This window comes from Vidua macroura, chromosome 2 (genome assembly GCF_024509145.1).
Source record: "Vidua macroura isolate BioBank_ID:100142 chromosome 2, ASM2450914v1, whole genome shotgun sequence".
In the NCBI taxonomy this organism is placed as follows: domain Eukaryota; kingdom Metazoa; phylum Chordata; class Aves; order Passeriformes; family Viduidae; genus Vidua; species Vidua macroura.
The window spans coordinates 33,675,161-33,694,067 of NC_071572.1; the positions used below are offsets into that span (position 1 = coordinate 33,675,161).

Here is an 18,907-nt window from a genome sequence, read left to right on the forward strand (position 1 = left end):
GGTTGTTCCACCTGGAGAATAGAAGGCTCTGGGGAGAACTTAGAGCAGCCTTCCAGTACTTAAAGGGGACCAACAAGAGAGCTGGAGAGGGACTTTGTACAAGGGCTTTAAACTGAATGGGTACATTTAGAGCAAATATTAGGAAGAAATTATTCAAATTCTTTACTGTGAGGATGGTGAGACACTGAAACAGGTTGCTCAGAGAAGCTGTGCATATCCCATCCCTGGGAGTATTCAAAGCCAGGTTGGATGGGGATTTGTGCAACCTGGTCTAATGGAAGGTGTCCCTGTCCATGGCAGGGTGGTTGGAACTAGATGGTCTTGAAGGTCCCTTGCAGTCCAAACCATTCTATAATTCTATGGTTGTTGATCATACATAAGCAACACTTAAATTAGTCAGTCATGACAACATTTTCTATCCAGTTTTGTTTTTACAAATTATGAAAAGAGCTAGAAACTAGATTGAACTGAATTGCAAGCTTAAAAAGAATATTTCAGGTTGGGGGCAGGGTTGTCATCCTTGCATAGAGGGCATTGTCTGTTATAAATAAAGAGCTCATTAGGAAGGAAGTCCCGAGTGTACCATGCAGTACCAAAACAATTACTTTGTTAATATGCAGATCCCGTGAAGCCAAATTTGAGTCTTGTACTAACAACAGTGCCTGGTATCATTAGACAAAGGAATATTTGCAGTCAAGGCAGTATGTTATAAAAGGAACACAAACACAGGACTTAAATTCATCCACAATTAGATGGCAAGGACTCAAGATAATCTTATGGAAGCTCTGACCACCTATCCACCAACATTAATGACACACAAACATTGGTATTTTAGGTTCAGTGCAGCTGCTTCAGTCCACTCCTGATAGTTTCCTCTGGGGAAACTATTTACTTACACAATTTGCAAATACCACAAACACAAAAGTCAGTTCCATTTAAACAAATAAATCTAATAAGAAACAAACTTACTTCTTTGGTCCCTGAGGATCGACGCGTTGCTCTAACATTAGAAATGCTCCTTGAGCTAGCTGGAGTTGCCAATGGAAGAGTAGTAGAAAGCTGAGGAGGACTCAAAGACATCAAAGGCAACCTGGTATCTCCTAATATGCACTGTTTGGAATTGGAATTTTTACTGATGAAGCTCTCATTTTTACTGTTTCCTGAATCTGCATTACCAAACTCTGTTTTCTCCTTATTCTTGATTCTTCTCAAGCAGTCCTTCAGTATTAGCTGAGTTGCAGGCTGACTCAACCAGCACAAAAAGAGTTCATCCACCTTCATTTTCACTGCAGGTTGCAGAACTTTTCCAGGTGACATTTTCTGACAGTTCCCCTGTTTTGTTGGTTCAAATTCAAAGTAAATATTTGACAAGCATATAAATATTCCATTCACCATTCAGTGTTTCACAGACATTATTTAACAAAGTGTTAATATTTATTCCTTCAAGGTACCAACAGAAGTTGAGAATTATATTTTAATGTGCGACTTCAACAACATTTTATAAGTGTAAGCCAAAAATCAGTCAGAGTCAATTCCAATAATTTCTTTTAAATAATGGATAACTTCTTTTAAAAACATACTTTTAAATGGTGGCGACTAGAGAACAAGAAACTGCACTTGGGCTTTCTCAAAGAGATAGCTAACAAATATTACAAATATCCTCTTAGAATATGTGTTAAAAACATATGTATTATGAAAAATAAGACTTCAAAATACTTAAAATTGAACATACTAAGAAGTAAATATCTAAGCAGTTCATGCTAAATCCTGGCAATAGAACAAGTAGGATTTAATTAGCAAGTCTTTCAGTCAGGAGATTTAGAACTAAGACTGAATAGTCAATTTCCATTCTGAGGTTGTGACAGGGACTTAAAATCTTGCATCCCCCCATGTGAGGGATCCCCAAAGCTTTGTAATTTGGTATTTTAAAAACCTCCTATTTGACACACTTTTGCAGTTTTTCAAAACTATTGTAAAATCCAATGTAACTCAAGAATTGCGACAGTGTGATTTCAGGTTCAGTTACTCACCTGAAACAAACAGGTTTTTGGTGTTTTTTTCCGTAGGTTTTTTTTTTTTTTTTTTTTTTTTTTTTTGGTGTTAGAGAGAGAGGAATGGAATGAAACACTGAGAACAGAACCAAAGTTACCATAAAGATTTTCGGCATCCAATTACTTAACGATTTGGTATAGTTCAAATTAAAATCTATGCTTCCTCACTTTTGTGTTTTTTTTTAAAGTCCTTCACAGAATTTGATCTATATGCGTAAAATCATATGATAAAAGATATATGATTGATGATTTAGATGTCTCTTCCAACCTAAATGATTCTATATACAAATACTTGGCCGAACAAGCTTTAAAACAAGCACTTCAATTTGGAAACGAGTAACACCTAGCAAGCGAACATCCTACTAAGACCTAAAGCTCATCCTCGTCCCGCGGCAGAACTAGAAGCCTTTTAACACTGCACCACCTAAACTTTCCAAACCGCTGTAACTTTTCAGTTCAGTTATTGTGTTTCTGAAAATGAAGGCAAACTCGTTTCCCTAGTTTTTTAAGCTCAACAACTTCACGGCGCTGGCGGCTGCACTCAGCCATCCTCAAGCGCCATTCGCCTGGAAAGAAACGGTCCTGGGGAAGGGCCAGCCCGGCGCCGCCCCGGGCACGGGGAGCCGGCGCTGCAGCCACAGGCTCGCTCCCCTCGGGCGAGCCCCGCACTTCGTCTTGCAGCAGCGGCGCAGCAGCGGCTCAGGAGCGACGTGACTCCACAGCACGACACAGCCACACTCACCTGCCCCGTTCCGCCTCCGCCACCGCCCCTTCCCGCCGCCGCCGTCTTCAAATCCGCGCCTCCTTCCGGCCCGGCCCGGCCCAGCCCTGCCGCCGCCATCTCGCGAGAGCGCGGCCCTTCCGCCCCGCGGGACGCGGCCGCCGGTCGCCATGGCGACGGAGGGGCCGCCGGGCCGACGCGGCGATGCTCTGCCCTGCCCTGCCCTGCCCTGCCCTGCCCTGCCCTGCCCGAGCCACCGCGCTGCCGCCGCCGCCGGTGCGCAGCTTAGAGCTCTGACAAAGTCTCGGCGTCTCACGGGCTGCTCCTCACTGGCTCTCTGAGAGGAGCTGGCAAAGTTAAAGATGAAGGGGCAGAGTGTCTCGCTCAACAAGTTTGCTGATGACACAAAGCCGGGAGGAGTGGCCGATAGTGCAGCCCTTCAGAAAGACCTCGACAGCTTGAAAAAAGGGTCAGACAAGAACTGCCTGGAATTCAGAGGCAAATGCAGAGCCCTGCACCTGGGGAGGAATAACCCTGCCACCAGCACAGGCTGGGGCTGACCTGCTCTGTGGAGAAGGACCTGGGGGTCCTGGTGGACAACAAGCTGTCCCTGAGCCAGCAATGTGTCCTTGGGGACAAGGCCAGTGGTATCCATAAAGAGCATTCCCAGCAGGTCGAGGGAGGTGATCCTGCCCCTCTGCTCAGCCCTGGTGAGGTCCCATCTCGAGTGTCCAGTTCTGGGCTCCCCAGCCCAAGAGATGTGAAGCTTCTGGAGAGGGTCCAGCAGCGGGTGACAAAGAGAATAAGGAGAAAGGAGCATCCCTGTTAAGTGGAAAGGCAGAGGGAGCTGGGCCTGTTCAGCCTCGAGAAGACATGATTAGGAGAGGAACTTATTAATGTGTATTAACATCCAAAGAGGGGGTGCTGAGGAGATGGGTCCAGACAGTTCTTGGTGGTGCCAACCACTAGGACATGAGGCAAGGGCCAGAAACTGATGCACAGGAAACTCCACCTGAATATGAGAAAAAAAGTCTTTAATGTGCAGGTGACCACACTGGAACAGATTGCCCAGATTGCCCAGACTGTAGAGTCTCCCTCATGAAAGATGTACAAGAAGCATCTGGATGCACTTCTGTGCCATGTGCTTTAGAATGACCCTGCCTGAGCAGAGATATTGGATCAGATGACCCACTGTAATCTCTTCCACACAATTTACCCATTCTGTGGTTCCGTGAAAGTGAGCTGGTTCCATCTGCTAAATGCTGTTAAAAGGAGAACATTAAATGCTCTTTCTACACAGTGGCTATGGTTACCACTAGTGTTACAGGATTGCAAATGATAGGATGACACAGGAGGTGGAAGTAGTAACAGATAGAAGGATAATCCTCTTACTAAGAGAATGATGTGTGCCAATCTGTTTGCAGTCCCTTTTTTGTACTGGAAAACATACACTGGGATTTTGTGGTTGTCAGCTTTCAGGGGCACCCCTTTGAGGCTCCCTGGGTGCACTTATCAGTGGGGTTTAGGTGGTTGTCCATTGGCCCATATGCTTTTTTCCTTTGGTATTTTTTCTATCAATGACTTATTGGTATTTTTACATCAGATTCCCTATTTCCACTGCGCTTACTTTTCCTCATGTGGCTACACTTCACTTCTGTTAATCCATTTTACATTCTGCCAATTCCTTTACCAGCAGAGACACTCCAGATTTATGGCAGGTTATTGTTACAAATTGTTGGAACGTTAATGCTATGGAAATGGGGCTGTACCGAACCAAAGATGATACAGTGGTTTGAAGAGAAGGCTTGAAAATGCAAGTAAGAGTAAAATAGGGTAAGTGAAGAATGGGCTTGTTTTCTCATTTTTGGAAGCTTGTAGAGAAGATACAGAGATAAGAAAGGCCTGAGGAGAATCAAAAGCCAAGATGCTGTGAGAGAAATCTGGTACAGTCCAACGCAATTACATTTAGGTAATACCAGAATGATATTTTGATAATAACAGTCATCTGGCAAAACCCAGTATTACTCTAAGTATATCAGAAGGCTTTAGCTTCCAGCTGTAGACACTGAAATATATTTTCACAAGTCTCAAAATGAGATTCTGCACTTAAGAAGACATTGAAAATTCTTGAGGGAGTCTCCACTTTTTGAAGTAGGGTAGTATTCTGTTTCCTGCCCATTGGTTGGTGAAATTAGAAAATATGTTTTTGGGAGGCCACAGTGTACAAAATGGCATTTTTTAAACTGGAGTAAAACATTCAACATAACACAGCGGAAGCAGATGTCAAAGTATGGATAAATCTGTATATAATATGGAAGTAGCTTTTAAGTAGAGAAAAGAAATTTAAAACCCTGTGTTATGGATAGCAGTAAGATTTTTGGCGGAGAACTGAAGGGCTGAATTAAGAAGACTGATAACAGAGCAAGAGACATGGAACAAAGAGGACTTTTAAAACATTTTGAATGCCTTTGAAGCATTCCTTAGTGATGGTGTAGCCATCTGTTGATTGACATGCTGAAGACAGCTGGGAAGAAGGGGATCAGAGACTGACTTGACAGAGTTGTAGAGTTGGATATCATCTGCAAAGAGATGATGCCCTTTGTTGAAACTGGCAATGAGATCTCCCAGAGGAACATGAGAAATAAGAAAAAAAGAAATGAAAAAACCCTCTGAGAGATGCGCACAGTCATAGTGTTCTCTCATGCATGCTAGTGTAGATTCAACGCAATTTTAGCTCTGACTTCATTAGACTGTGTCACAGATAATAGTGGTGTGAGAGAGGAATCAATTCCATCTGCCTTCTGTTAAGAGGAAAACACTTTGGGCATCCTCACCAGATTGTACCAGAACTGGTAATTGAGGCAGATGTTTTGAACTTGTGTCTAGATGAATCAGGTCTACTGATTCATCTAGACACTCCTAGTGTCCTGGCTCACAATGTCCCATGTAGTATCTACTGGTAGGGGTGTATCTACTGGTAGAGGTGTGTGTTTGTAGAGATACAGAGGCTAAAACTTGGCCAAAAGTGGAGAAATACCTAAATTGAACCTCTTTGTTCAGATCTTCCACCGAGAATTGAAAATTGAAATTCTTTTTGGCTGCTATTTCCTTGTTCTTGCTTGACATGGTGAGTACAGAAGCTGAACCTTTTTTATGTTGCTTTCAATGTATGGAAAACAAAAATCTGTTCTAGTGTCTTACCATTTTTATGAAATGTATCCATCTGGTTTAAGGATGGTCTCCTTTAAAAATCCACTGAATAATTATTAAATATTAAAGTACCGAGCATGCAATATCCAACTGATAACTGAAAGTTTAGTGATGGGATCACACTTAGTGCTGTAAAAGACACAGACTATGCTTTAGGTGAGGCACTTCTTTAATAAGTGCAACAGAGTGGTGCATTGATGTAACTCGAGCCAATTAATAACAGGAGTGCTTGGGCCTAACAGCCCAATGCAGTGGAGTTAGTACACCGTACTGGTGTACCCGTGTGGCACAGTACCTCCCTCCATGCTGTGTGTGGTGGTACTAACCCTAGTGCACAAACTGAAGAGCCACATCCAGCTCTTGTTGGCTCTGTTGCCTACAGCTCTTTTCTGATCTTGCTTCACTAGTATTGACTCAGGAAGTGTGATGTTAGCAGTACTGTCAATATATGTTCCTGGCTAAATATCATAGTCTTCCTTTGCCTTTATTTGTTACTGTGTACAGTGGCACAGGGCAGTGGTGTTCATAAGGAATGTTCCTAATCAGCATTTTGCAGTGAGAGCTGGGCTTCTTTCTGATAACCTTGGGTCTGTACAACTTAGACATACAGGTAATAAAAGAGGTGTGTCCAATCTCTCTGTGCTAAAGCAACATTTCTAAGGCCTGATAAATGTTACCCAGAAGTAGACATCTAACCTAGATCAGCTGTAACATGACTTAAATGTGTTCCTCTCCACTACTTAATAAGAATCTCAATTAGTATTTGAGGTATACATAACCACATTTTAGAAGTCTAAAGTTAGATAGGATACATGTGTTTGGAGAATTGTATTTACTTGCTTGCACAGGGCTGTGTCAGATATACTCTCATCCCGTCTCAAAAGCAGTCATCATCCTTAAACAGAGTGGCAGGATGAGGGGAACATGTGCCTGAGATCAAAATACAGTTCACTGCAGGATCTTTCTGAGTCCTTATTCTGGAGTGTTTAATGTGTCTTTGTCCTGGTTTATCTGGGGTAGGGTTAACTTTCTTCACAGGGGTGGTATGGGCTTGCTTTGCATTTCTGTTGAACATGGGGTTGGTAATGGAGAACTGTTTTTGTCATTGCTGAGCAGGGCTTATGCAGAGCCAAAGCCTTTTCTGCTTTTCCTACTGCCAGGCTGATGAGCAGACTATGGATGCATGGGACATTGTGAGCCAGGACAGCTGACCCCAACAGACCAAAGGGATATTCCTGACTATATGACATCATGATCAGTATATAAAGAGGGGGAAGAAGGAGGAAGAGGGGGATGTTTGGAGTCATGATTCTTCTCATGTCACTATTCTGTATGATGGAGTCCTGCTCTCCTGGACATGACTGAACATCTGCCTGCCCATAGAAGCAGTGAATTAATTTAATTGTTTTGTTTTACTTGTGTGCATAGCTTTTGCCTTTCCTCTTAAACTGTGTTTATTCCAAACCCATGAGTTTTCTCACTTTTACCTTTCCAGTTCTCTCCGTGATCCTGCTGGTGGGGGAGTGAGTGAGCAGCTGTGTGGTATTTGGCTGATGTTAAACTATGATAGCCTGTCACTCAGGGAAGAGAACTACAGTACCTCTTTTGAATGCTGCTTTAACGACAATATCGCATTTTGATTAGGCTTTTGCTTTTATAATTATTTTATAATCCTTTTGCTGACATATTTCACAACTTTGAAATTTAGGCATGTGAAGTCCAGTTCTAACCTATATATAGACACTAAAATAACTGTGTTTCGATTTCCTGATGTGCTAACTTAGTTGGAAGCAGGTGTGCTGAATGTCTCTGACAAACCAGCCACTTTTATTTAAGTTGTTGTTATTGAAAATTTTGGCCAGATGGGTTCATTGAGGTAGTGCTGCCAAGGTGATGTTCCTTGTAAACCTGCTTATGGTATGCAGTCAGAGACACTTCAGGGGAGTGTAAATGTTGCTTTCCATCAAGTGAAGGATACTGGCCCTCAGATTCCTAGTCCTGGTACTAATGTGGGGGGAAACTAAGAGGGTTTTGCATGCCTTATGCTGATGAATGAAGATAAATATTAAGAAATGAAGATAAATATTAAGAAAATGGTAGTAACTGGTAATCCATTGAACTATGTACCCATACCAGCTAACCATACCACTCCATCCTTTCTTGCAGCAACTTACCAAAAATAGACCTGGAATGGTGAACTGTAGGTCATATGGCCTCCAGAAGTAGCATCATAAGCAGGCAAAAATATGTCAGCAATGCTGACTTGGTGCACATGTTTGGCAGCCAGCAATGCTCTCCGAAGAGCCTAATATTGTGATGTGAGGCTTGAATTTTCTGTCTCCTACCACCTTGAGGTAGAATACTGCAGTAATACAGAGTCTGGTTGTGCTGGTGCACAACTCCTTAAGAGCAAATAAGATATATAATTACAAATTCTTTTGTAACCTGCCAGCTTTCGTTGTGAGTAGAGGCATTTAAACATTCTGTACTTGCAGACACATTGTGTTTCCTCCTTATCACATGCACCATGTAGTTAGAATAAGGCCTTGTCCCTGGCTCTCTCCTTACCTGAGCAGTTGGTTTAATGCAGGAATATTACATCTCTGCAAGAAAAAAAAAGAGTATAAAATGTTGATTCTGTAAGAGCAGGTGCACTACAAGCCAAAGAAGAAAATTGATTCAGCAGTTGTTTGCCATCATGTGTTTAGATTAATTCCTACTGCATTTCACTGTAGGGCTCTAGCAATGAGCAGTTCTTATACATTTTACTGAATTACTGTTGGTGTGTTGGTTTTTTTCCACAGGGGCCTTGGACTGAGTGATGTTTGCAGCAGTCCAGATGTGAAGGCTGGTTCTGCATTAAGTCACCCTGATCTTCTAATCCCAGGTTCACATACTTCTAGTGCTGTATTTTATCCGATGGTTTTATCTAGCATTGTATCCAGGTCACATGGAGTTTATGGAAAACTGCTTGAAATGCAGTCTCTGGGGTGGTGTTTAACAAGGTGTGCATGAGGATGTTTATGGGGTGTGAGAATGGGAGTCCATTCATTCTCCACGTTGAGTGTTACTGAGCCCAGTTCTCTTCTAACCTTGTCCTGGTGCAATCATTAAAGGGGAGAGAAGACTCTGAGCTCTTGTATCCAGCAGCTTGTAATGTCTGCCAGCTACTTGTCTGCTACCATGCCCAGGTGCTCGGCTCTTGCATCTCCATCACCTGGCTAGGACCCAGTCTGAAGAACTGAGACCTAAACTTGTTTTGGGATAGAATCTACTTTTATTTGTTTCATCAGAGCAGTCTTCATCAGATTATCAATCAGGCAGCGTAAAACAGCGCCTCTACTCTTTTTCTACTTTGGCAGTTCTAAAGAAATGTAAATTGTGTAATGGACAAGTATATTTTTATTACTTGGTATCCACAATTGTTTCTGTAATAACATGAATATTTATAGGGCAGGGTCTTTTGAATATCCATATACATAAATACACGCAATAAATAGAAGCTGCAGTAAACCACAGAATTTTGCCAGCTACCACTGCTCTAATTAGCTCACGGAACTAAAAATAATTAATATAGTTAGTTGTTGGATGACAATACAATGAGAAGTACACACCTAATAAATCACATTGTTTTTATTATTATTTGCTAAGTATCTGTCTGCTTGAGTAGTATTTTACAACTTTGGCTAAATTCACCTTGTGCTCTTCAACGTCAGTAGCAAGATTTCCAGTTTTCATAATACTATGAGATCAGACACCTATGCTCTGGGGGATTTAATTCACTGCTGCATTACTCTATTTATAAGATCTGATCTGTGATTTGACCTCTATTTTCATTCACCAAAACTAAAAGATTAACTATTTCTAAATTTATGAGCTAATTAGTACACTAATACAAACCACATTTATAATTTTCCTGAGTTTGCTTAATCCTTTTTCATTACGAAAGTCAGTTCAGATGTCCGTAAAAGCTTACAGGAAAAAAAAAAAGAAAAGTATTTGTTTTCATTTTCATTAGGGAAAAGTGAAAATTCCAAAAGATTCTGGGCAGACAGAGCCACATTCTTTTGCTCTCATTAAAGTCCTTTTAGTTACAGTAGTTAGAGGAGGAAAACACTGTGCAGCTCTTGCATATGTCTGCAAGGTTGCCAACACCAATAATTTTATCACAAGTTTAATAAGATTTAGTGTTTTTCTTATAAAGCTCCAGAGTCCCATGATTATGTAATAATGTTATCTTCTATTAAATGTGCATGTTAAAAGGAGTCCTTGTAGTTGCAAAGAAAGTATTGGAAATACAAAATTATTGGTTCAAAAATCCTCATAAAAAAATGAGCCCCAGATTAATTTATTTAAAATCAAGGTTTTAGAGGCAATCTCAGATTTTGAAAAGCGTTTTTTAATCAAAATTAGTGTCAGTAGTGGCACTAATTCCAGCAGTATTGCTCTTTGAGTATTTTTGTATAGAATCTGGTGCTACTTTCTTGATATTCTTCTCCTACTCTAGAAACTTCACTTAAGACACAGAAACCCTACATGTTTTTCTGATTTAAGTGCATCAGAATGCTGAGACGTAGGGTTAAGAGTTGGCTACATATTTTAGATATTGGAGCCAGACAGCAATTCAGTCTAATAATGTGCATGTCTACTATTTCCTGAAAATTTGCTGGTACATGACCCTTTATATGCATATATGTGACCCTACAACAAACTCTTTTATGTGGTGCCAAAAAATGGCATTAGCTTCAGCTGCTTTATTAAATTGCTACCCAAGCTGGCGTACATTCAGAGCGGATCAGCAGCTCACACGTGCTGTGCCAGCTAACATGGGAACCTCTGCTCCTCTCCGGGCTTACTGGGGTTAGCACACAGACGAAGAACAAAAGCCTCGTGAGCGCTGGGCCAGAGTATTTAGCACACTGTCACAACCATGTTTGTCCTTTGGTCTGAAAGGAGCACTGGAGGGGCACTAACGATAGCTATCTTGAGCTGCTTTACTCCCCCAGTCCTCAGTGAGGCAGCATATCCAGCAGACAGGGAGTCTGGCTTTTAACAAGCATTTATCAAATAGGCTGCAGCTGTGATGAACGATACTGTTCCCGATTAAATATTCTGTCCCAGAGACAAGGTTAGAGAAATAGTCCCTGCAATTAACATTTACCTTTTAATTCTACCAGCTGAAAAAAGAAGTGACTGTGACAGCAGTCAGCAACTGCCAAGGTATAGATCCAATATGGGACTATTATGGAAATGAGAAAAGTACACACTGGAAGAAGACAAAGCTTGCATAATGTTCCACATGATCCTGGGCAAAATAATTGCAGTTAAAGAATGTAATCTGAATGTATGAAGAGTATTCACAGTGGCTAAATTTATCTGGGTGATGCAGACTCCTCTGGGCTGGAGCTGGTTTCCTGATCTGAACTGCCCTCCAGAAGAGCCTGTTGGTATCCCTTGGTTGTGAGAGTTCTCCCATGGGGCTTAGTGGCCATAGGCTAATATGGCCTTTGGGAATAGTCCCCATGGTAACATGAAACTAGCTTGTATTAGTATTTCAATGCTGCAGTTTCCTGACTTTTAAGCACTTCCTCACATAGCTTGACTGTCCTGACTCAGTACTTAGCCCTTCTGCAAGGACTAAGAACTCTTCTGGAAGGAACAAGATTGGAATACAACTTTTCAACAAAATTAAAATATTTTTCCAATTTTCCTTTTTACTTTGTGGTAAAAATTGCTGTCACATGTGTCTTACACTTCTAATATTCCCATAGAGGTGTTTACAAAAGACCTTCCAAATAACTCAGCAGAAATAAACGCATGCCGTAAATGTCCTTAGTTCTGGACCTTGAAATAATAGATTTGTCAGAACTATGCACTTGTTTTCCATCCTGTTCAAGACAAAGGACAAGCTTCTACTTAAATTACTTGAAAATCACATGCTTAAATCCTCTTCTATGACATCTTAAATTAATTTTTGTGTTTCTGATTATATAACACACTCCAAACTGTGCATCTATTTGGTATGTATTCACTTTTACCTATAAAATAGTGCATTTTAGTTATTTATATTCCTGCAAGTCCTGAAGATGTAAGGGACCTGGGAATAGTAGTTGGGCTCTTATTTTCTTGTTCATCAGTGTACCTATTAGTGACCTCCATTGCAGAACCACCCTTACGCCATATGGTGGTGCATGTAATGTTTGGTTCCTAAATTTCTCTTATGGGAAAGGTTGAAGAAATGTATTTTTTTTTTCTTTTAAATCTGGGGCTTGGCTGAAATGAATATATTTTGTGTCTTCTTAGGTTTAGCTCTTTGCAACTGCTGGTGGGTCACAGGTTCTTGCTAGCATTCACCATTTCTTGCCAATATCTCTTAATTTAAGAGTTAGTTCAGCATTAAGAGCTTTAACTTGTAAGTATTTCTAAAAAAGCCATTATCCTTGATAGTCTGAGCACTCATCCTGCTCCTCAGAGTGCTTCTGTGCATACTTTTTCCACTTGCCTCACACTCCATCTTTACCCTGTGGCTGTGAAGCTGCACAAGCTGATAAGGCAAGGTTATTAGAGAACATAAATTCCCTGTGAGCATGCCCAGCATCATGCAGAGCTCTCTTTCCCCAAGGGAAGAAGCAGTCTGAGCACTGCTTACTTGTGGTGTGGAGGAAGGAGAATTGATGAAAAATGTTCTTCCCCAGTTCTGAAGGTATGTCTGCCAGGTATGGGGAAGTTTCTCTGATCAGGAGTTCCCCTCATCCTGCTGTCCTGGGTAATGCCTGTGCACCAGGTTCGTATGTGTGAGGTGACAGCAGAAACATAGAGGAGGCACAAACTCTAGTACAGTCAGTAAGGGCAGCCTAGGACTTATTTTTAACACAGTGCCTTAACATTTAGGTTGCTGCATCACATTTTTGATTTAGTGTTAGTGGTGCCTATAGTTAGGCATTCCTTGTGGCTTAAATACTCCAAATAACTAGTAAAGAAATAACTGGTATGCAGTATTTGAAAACCAAACAGTGTAATTCCGTGCACCTCTAGAAGGGAGGAAAGTAACTATTGGTGAAATTTTTAAACCAAACTAAATTTATGCAGTGTCATTATACACTTGTTTTCCTGGAGACGTCTTGTCCAAGCCCAAATGTCCAAGTAAGTTTCATCAATAGTGTGGTGCCAAGCCAGTGTTGTTCAAATAAATTGTTGTTTTGGGGTTGAAATTCACAAGTAGCAAGAGGATTTTCCAAAATTAAGTGATAGTCCTTGGAAAAAAATGAGATACCTGATGACATTATTTGACAAAACTTTAAGGGATGGAAATGAAGCATTGCAGTGGTTTAGTATATCAAACAACTTGAAGTGATTAAAAGGACTGTGTTTCTTTCTCAAAAAGCATTTAACACATATTAAAAGGTTTCAGTAATCCACAATTGAACATTGCAGGTACATACTGAGAACAGGTCTGTTTTTCCCCCAGTTTTGTACTCATTCATTTGAGCACTCTTACTACAATGCCTGCATTTCCCCCCAAAGGTGGCTGCTTTTCACATCTTCTAACCTTCATAAATTCTTAATGTTTTACTATGCTTTTTGCGGTGGAAATGTTATTGGTTAGATAACAAGAAAAAACCCCAGTTCTACCATGTAATGTGCATTTTTTGCACCTTATGAGAATATTGAATAGACTTCATTATTTTTTTCAATACAAGTCTGAATTCCACCATTTGATTACCTGAACCAAAAGCATTTCAATTTGCCATCCATCACCCTGACCAGTGTAAAATGCTGAATATTCAGATTAAATTGGAACTTTTTTTCTATGAATAAGGAATTTGATTCAATTCTATAATATACAGTGTCTCTGGGGAGAGGAAATTGAGCTGAAGGTCGCTGAAGGCAAGTGAGAAAATTGTATTATCCAAATACAAAATTCTTTTTCTTATCATCAAAACCTGAAATACAGCCATGGGGAATAAGGGGGTCAAGAGAGAATTCAATTAGAGATGAAAATGGAAAAGGTGCATTTTTCAACTTACCTTTCATTTTTCCAAACAAGTGGCAGCAGTGAGCTGTATAGGGACAATGAAATATTTGTCAAGCATTTTTTTTTAAACTTTAAAAAAACTTTTTTTTTTTTTTTTAATTATAAATCAGAAAACATTCTCAATCAGAGACGGTAACAGTCTCTCAAAAGAGACAGTAAAAGTCCATATGAACGTGGAATGGTCAATCTTTCACAGCCTTAACCATTGCAGTTTTAGCTTGTTCATCAGTGGTGGGGAGAGGTAATGAATATCTAGTTACGACAATTTGTATGGATAAAATTGTCTTGTTTAGAAAGACTTCTCAAACATTTGTAATCAGTTCTCTCTCTAAGACAGTTTGTGATAACAATTTCTGCCCTTTTCCCTCCTTAACTCCTAATTTTAAATGATAAATGTTCAAAATCATTGTGAAAGTGTGATGGTGTTATGCCATAAAGATGCATAATTTTCTCTTTATTTTGAAGTTTGTCTTTATTTGTTTTAGTGTAGATACCAAGCACTTATGAAATAAGCCATATATTGCCCAGTGTGGGCATCTGTGAAACACGAACAATTACAGATACAGGCAGTGATTTAGCCAAGAGCTGCTGCGCTTGCTCAGTTCTCAGCTGCACAACTGGGATCACTGCACTGTGTCTGCAGGGCAGGAGGTCTTGATAAAGGTCTTTGAGCTAATGCTGAAGATAATGGTAGAGGAAAGGAGATTTCCAGTGAGATCCTGGAATGCTAATTTATCAACTTCTTAAGCTCACTCTGTAAATTACAGAGTGATTTATAAAATCAGCTTGAGATATCTCAGGAGTTCTTATTCTATGTCTGTACTTCTTAGTTTAGTTTGCAGTAATTTCCTAAATATTTATTCTGTCCAAGAAAAAGTCATTATGATATTTACAGAAACCTTTCTGTATTTGGTAAGGGATAATTTTTAAAAATTTATCATTACATAACCACTTATGGTCTTTCTAGTTAGAATAGATGGTGTCATATATAGCCAAACATTCAAATATATTTTAATTCTAAGGACCCTTTCATTCATATTACAACCACCAGTTCTGAGCTTGGGTTTTCTCCAGGGTTGGCTAAAACTTGGTGAAGGTTTTATCATATTCTATAAAAAGTAATTTGAAAATGTTGTTACTCTTGAAGACAAATGCAGTCGTCTCTGAGAAATGATCTGGAAAGAAAATCTTCAAACTCAGTGTAATAATTCAAATCTGATAATTGCCTTTTTGGTGTATTTGTAATACTGTATAATTATTAAGTTGTGAATGTCCTATCTCTGGAAGTGTTCAAGGCCAGGTTGGATGGAACTCTGAGTAACCTGGTCTAGTAAAGGGTGTCCCCTGCCCATGGTAGGGGGTTTGGAACAAGATGGTCTTTCAGGTCCCTTTCAACCCAAGCCATTCTATGATTCTATGATTAACAGCATACTGTATTGACTATGAAGCTATTCTGCTCTTCAACAAAATAGTCTCCTTTTAAAAATCTGAACTTAGCAAGCCCAGCCTTGGTTCTTTAGTGGTGCAAGGATTGTACGTGCAGATGCAAAATGAAGCCTTTTACCTCTTTGTGAGCACCTGCAGTTGGTATTGTTTGGAACTGGAAACGATGCATTACCCACCACATCTCAGAACACATGACAGAGTTCAGAGAGATGAATTGTTTTCTCACAAATTCAAAGGTCTTTAAAAACAAATGTCCATTCTCTGAACATTCTCTAAATTATCCTTTTCTTCTTCCATGGGAGAGAGATTTCAATCTCTATTTTTTTTTAATGTAAACCAAAATTATGTTTCAGTTTTTTTTGCCCTGTTTCATCTAAAACATAACAGGCTTCTGTTATAGACACAGAAATGAGCTGGAGTGTTTCTGTACATTTTTTTTAAGATTTTGTTACGAGCCAGTCTGCATTTTAAAGTGCCAGAACACCTCTATAAGCCTAGTGCCTAATAGATTCACTGGCTTTCAGTGGAAGTGAAAGGGCTCTTCTGTTCAGATTGGATTGCAAGATTGGGGTCTTTGTAAAATAAAATGCCTACTAGATAGACCAGGACTGTCTGCATGTTACTTATATAATGCAATATGAATAATTTTTTTTAAAGTGACAGAGAGTTTTATATTTTATATCTAATGAAATAACACTTACTCTAATTTTCATTTCAGCCTGTCACAGGAACAAGAATTTCATCTACAGTTGCTGAATTTTTCAAAGTGAAGGAAAAAGGACTTTACATAGGTAAGATTATTCAGTCTAGTTCTGTTTGAATCTACTGAACTTCCTCCTATTTGACAAAATGTAAAATTAATGTTTTTGGAATCTGGGGACTTCAATAACCTACGAAAATTAAAAAATAAAGGGAGTTTTACTGAAATGATATAGGTTGTTAGAAGAAAATCAGCCTCTGGTAAAGGGAAGGGAAGAAAAATGATAAAGAGAAATCACATTGACAGAAACCTCAAACATTATGGAAAACAAGTAGGTCAAAAGAGTTGTTCAAAACAATATACCTTTGGAGTATATATTATCAAAAGCACCACTAATTCTTTAGGCAGAATGACACCTGAGATCAAACAAGCACTAATTTGTAGCTAACCATTAAACAGTTACTTGGGTGATGGGAACAAAAGAATATATATAGTACAGAAAATGAAACCAAGATTATTCAAATGAAAAGGTATTATATGAAAATAATTGAAAAGTAAATATAAAATGCACTTGATTTTTCAAAATAAACAAAAACCTCAATTTTTGGGCATCAAGTTCTGTTGGATAGATCTTCTGTAGAAATTTGATTATTAAATCCTAAGATATGGGAAAGGGAACTAAAACCAATGTCAACCACCTGGACTGTAGAGAGGAGCTTCCTTTTTTAACTGACTTTTATGGACTGCTGGAGAATGCAGCAAAATAGAAGTTATGTAGTAAAGTGGCAGTTGGCCAGAAGCAAGATGTATCAGCAAACCTTCACTTCCCCTCAGAAGTATCACTTTAAAAACAGATAGGTTGGAAGATGTAGGCAACAAAGGAGGAAAAGGGTTTTACGAAGGCTCTAAGCATGATTTGTGAGATGTTTTAAGATAAGTGCTGGAGATCTTCAGCTCAGGTTTTCTCAGTGAGAGTTGAGGCTGCGTACCAACTTGTACGTGCAAGGCCAAACCAATGATGTAAAAGGCCAGATGTATTTATTTGTTACCTTAATGCAGATAGATAATTTAAATGGGAAAACACTGCTTGAAACTGCAGCCTAATGGCTGCTCTGTAGTAAAGTGAAGGAGCTGTGTTGACTAGGCAAGAGACTGACCTACTTAATCGAATACCTTTGGGAAGAATTTTTAAGTATCAAAATTCTTTTCCACACAGTGTTAGGTTTGTGATATTAGGCATTCAATAGTCAGCAGCTCCCATTGGGTAGGGTGGTAAGCTCTGCTCAGTGCTACTGTTTTTCACCATGTGGAAAAGATTACACAGGGGGAGCAGGAGACAAGTGCTTTACTAGACCACCATGTCTGGATGGAACTGCCTGTCCCCAAGGTTCTGGGCATCATTAGAGACAAGTTGCTTGTTCAATTGCTTTTGAACATTCTACATCTGCTTTTGACCATTCTACATCATGGACTACAGCCCAGGGGATGAGCCAGGCTCCTTAGAGCTACTCCAACTCTAGTCTTTGTCCTCTGAGACTATGTTGCTCCTGGAGAAGGGAGAGAATGGAGTGATAAAAGTACAAAAAGAAGTCACTTTCCCTCACATGACCTCTGCTGGACTCCCATAAAATAAGCATCAATACTTAAGAGGAAAGGACTACCCTTTCTAATGCAATTCTTTAATCTGCTTTTGTTTTATCTGTGGTGAATTTAGATAAGCCAGATATTTAGAAAAGTCCACAAAGAGTAGAAGAGATATTTTTGGAGAAGGACACTTGGAACTCACTTGAGTAGGTGAAAATTTTTTATGACATGTGATACAAATCTGTTTTTCCTCTGAAGATTTCAACTTTAGCAGCTTACAGATACTGTTGGTTTTGCAGGCCAGGATATGCTGACCAAAGGAACCATTCCAGCTCCCCTTCATATTGCTGGAAGAGTCGTCTTTAAGGGTCTTTAATTGCCTTAGCCAGCGGTATGCAGCGGTATCTTGGGCATAAAGGAATTTCTTAGCCACATGTCAACACCACGATTTCTGAACAGTTGAGTTCACTGCAAATGATGTAGAGCATTACAGAATGCCTGGTGGAAAAAGAGCCTGCCCAGGTGATTGTGATGTGATCATACTCTGGTAAGAGGAATGCATCAGTTATCTCATTATATTTTGGATCAGAGTCTAAATGAGATTTGAATACCTTGAGATACCAATGACTTCAGCAATACCTAATGATTTGACCAGCAGGATATTGCTTTACCAAGACAGAGAGGCATTGTAGAAGACAATTTTACTCAGTAAAATATAAGTGGAATAAAGACAGGCAGAAGCTGCCAGAACTGGGAAACCATACTTCATGGACTTGTTTCATCTATTTAACAGAAATTGGCAACCCTCTTCCTGTTTCTCCATTTTTATAACTTTACAATACCAGGGAAACATGTTAACATGAATATGACTGTGTTTCTTTTATTTATAAGAATAAACCTCTTTTCTTTCAGCTGCAGACCCATTATTGCAACAGTAAACAAGAAAAGAGGGATCAATTTTAAACTGATAAACAGAGAACGTTTTCACTGGGTAGAATAAGTTATGTTGAGATTACATACTGAGAGCAGGAGAAAGCCAGCACTTGTGTTTATTGAGTTTTTCTAATGAAAAGTAAACTCACAAAGCCTTGTCTATTAGTTTTTTTTAATAACAACAAATTGGGTACTGTGGTATGCACATACACATATTGACAGTTAAA

At 39.6% G+C, this 18,907-nt stretch overlaps 1 protein-coding gene and 1 long non-coding RNA gene across 4 annotated transcripts in view; one reads left to right on the forward strand and one right to left on the reverse strand.

The window, feature by feature from the left end:
• Positions 1–2,622, reverse strand: part of PPP2R3B (protein phosphatase 2 regulatory subunit B''beta) — a 44,321-nt gene extending 41,699 nt beyond the window's left edge. The window contains exons 1-2 of one of the 2 annotated variants that reach the window (XM_053970214.1): positions 2,476–2,622; positions 970–1,332 (exon numbers count right to left, since the gene is read on the reverse strand). In XM_053970214.1, coding sequence (XP_053826189.1) covers positions 970–1,317 — 348 coding nt within the window. In that variant the 5' untranslated portion in view covers positions 1,318–1,332; positions 2,476–2,622. Of the gene's footprint in view, positions 1–969; positions 1,333–2,030; positions 2,052–2,475 lie in introns of those variants that run through there. The other variant, XM_053970215.1, reaches the window with a different exon arrangement.
• A 355-nt stretch (positions 2,623–2,977) lies between these two features.
• On the forward strand, positions 2,978–18,539 carry LOC128803647 (uncharacterized). Of its 2 annotated transcripts, none has more exons than XR_008435797.1 (5): positions 2,978–3,048; positions 8,787–8,869; positions 16,182–16,254; positions 17,878–17,953; positions 18,047–18,539. It is a non-coding gene; the product is annotated as an uncharacterized LOC128803647 (long non-coding RNA). The 2 variants fall into 2 exon arrangements; XR_008435796.1 differs by having other exon boundaries at positions 2,988–3,482.
• The last annotated feature ends 368 nt before the right edge of the window (positions 18,540–18,907 follow it).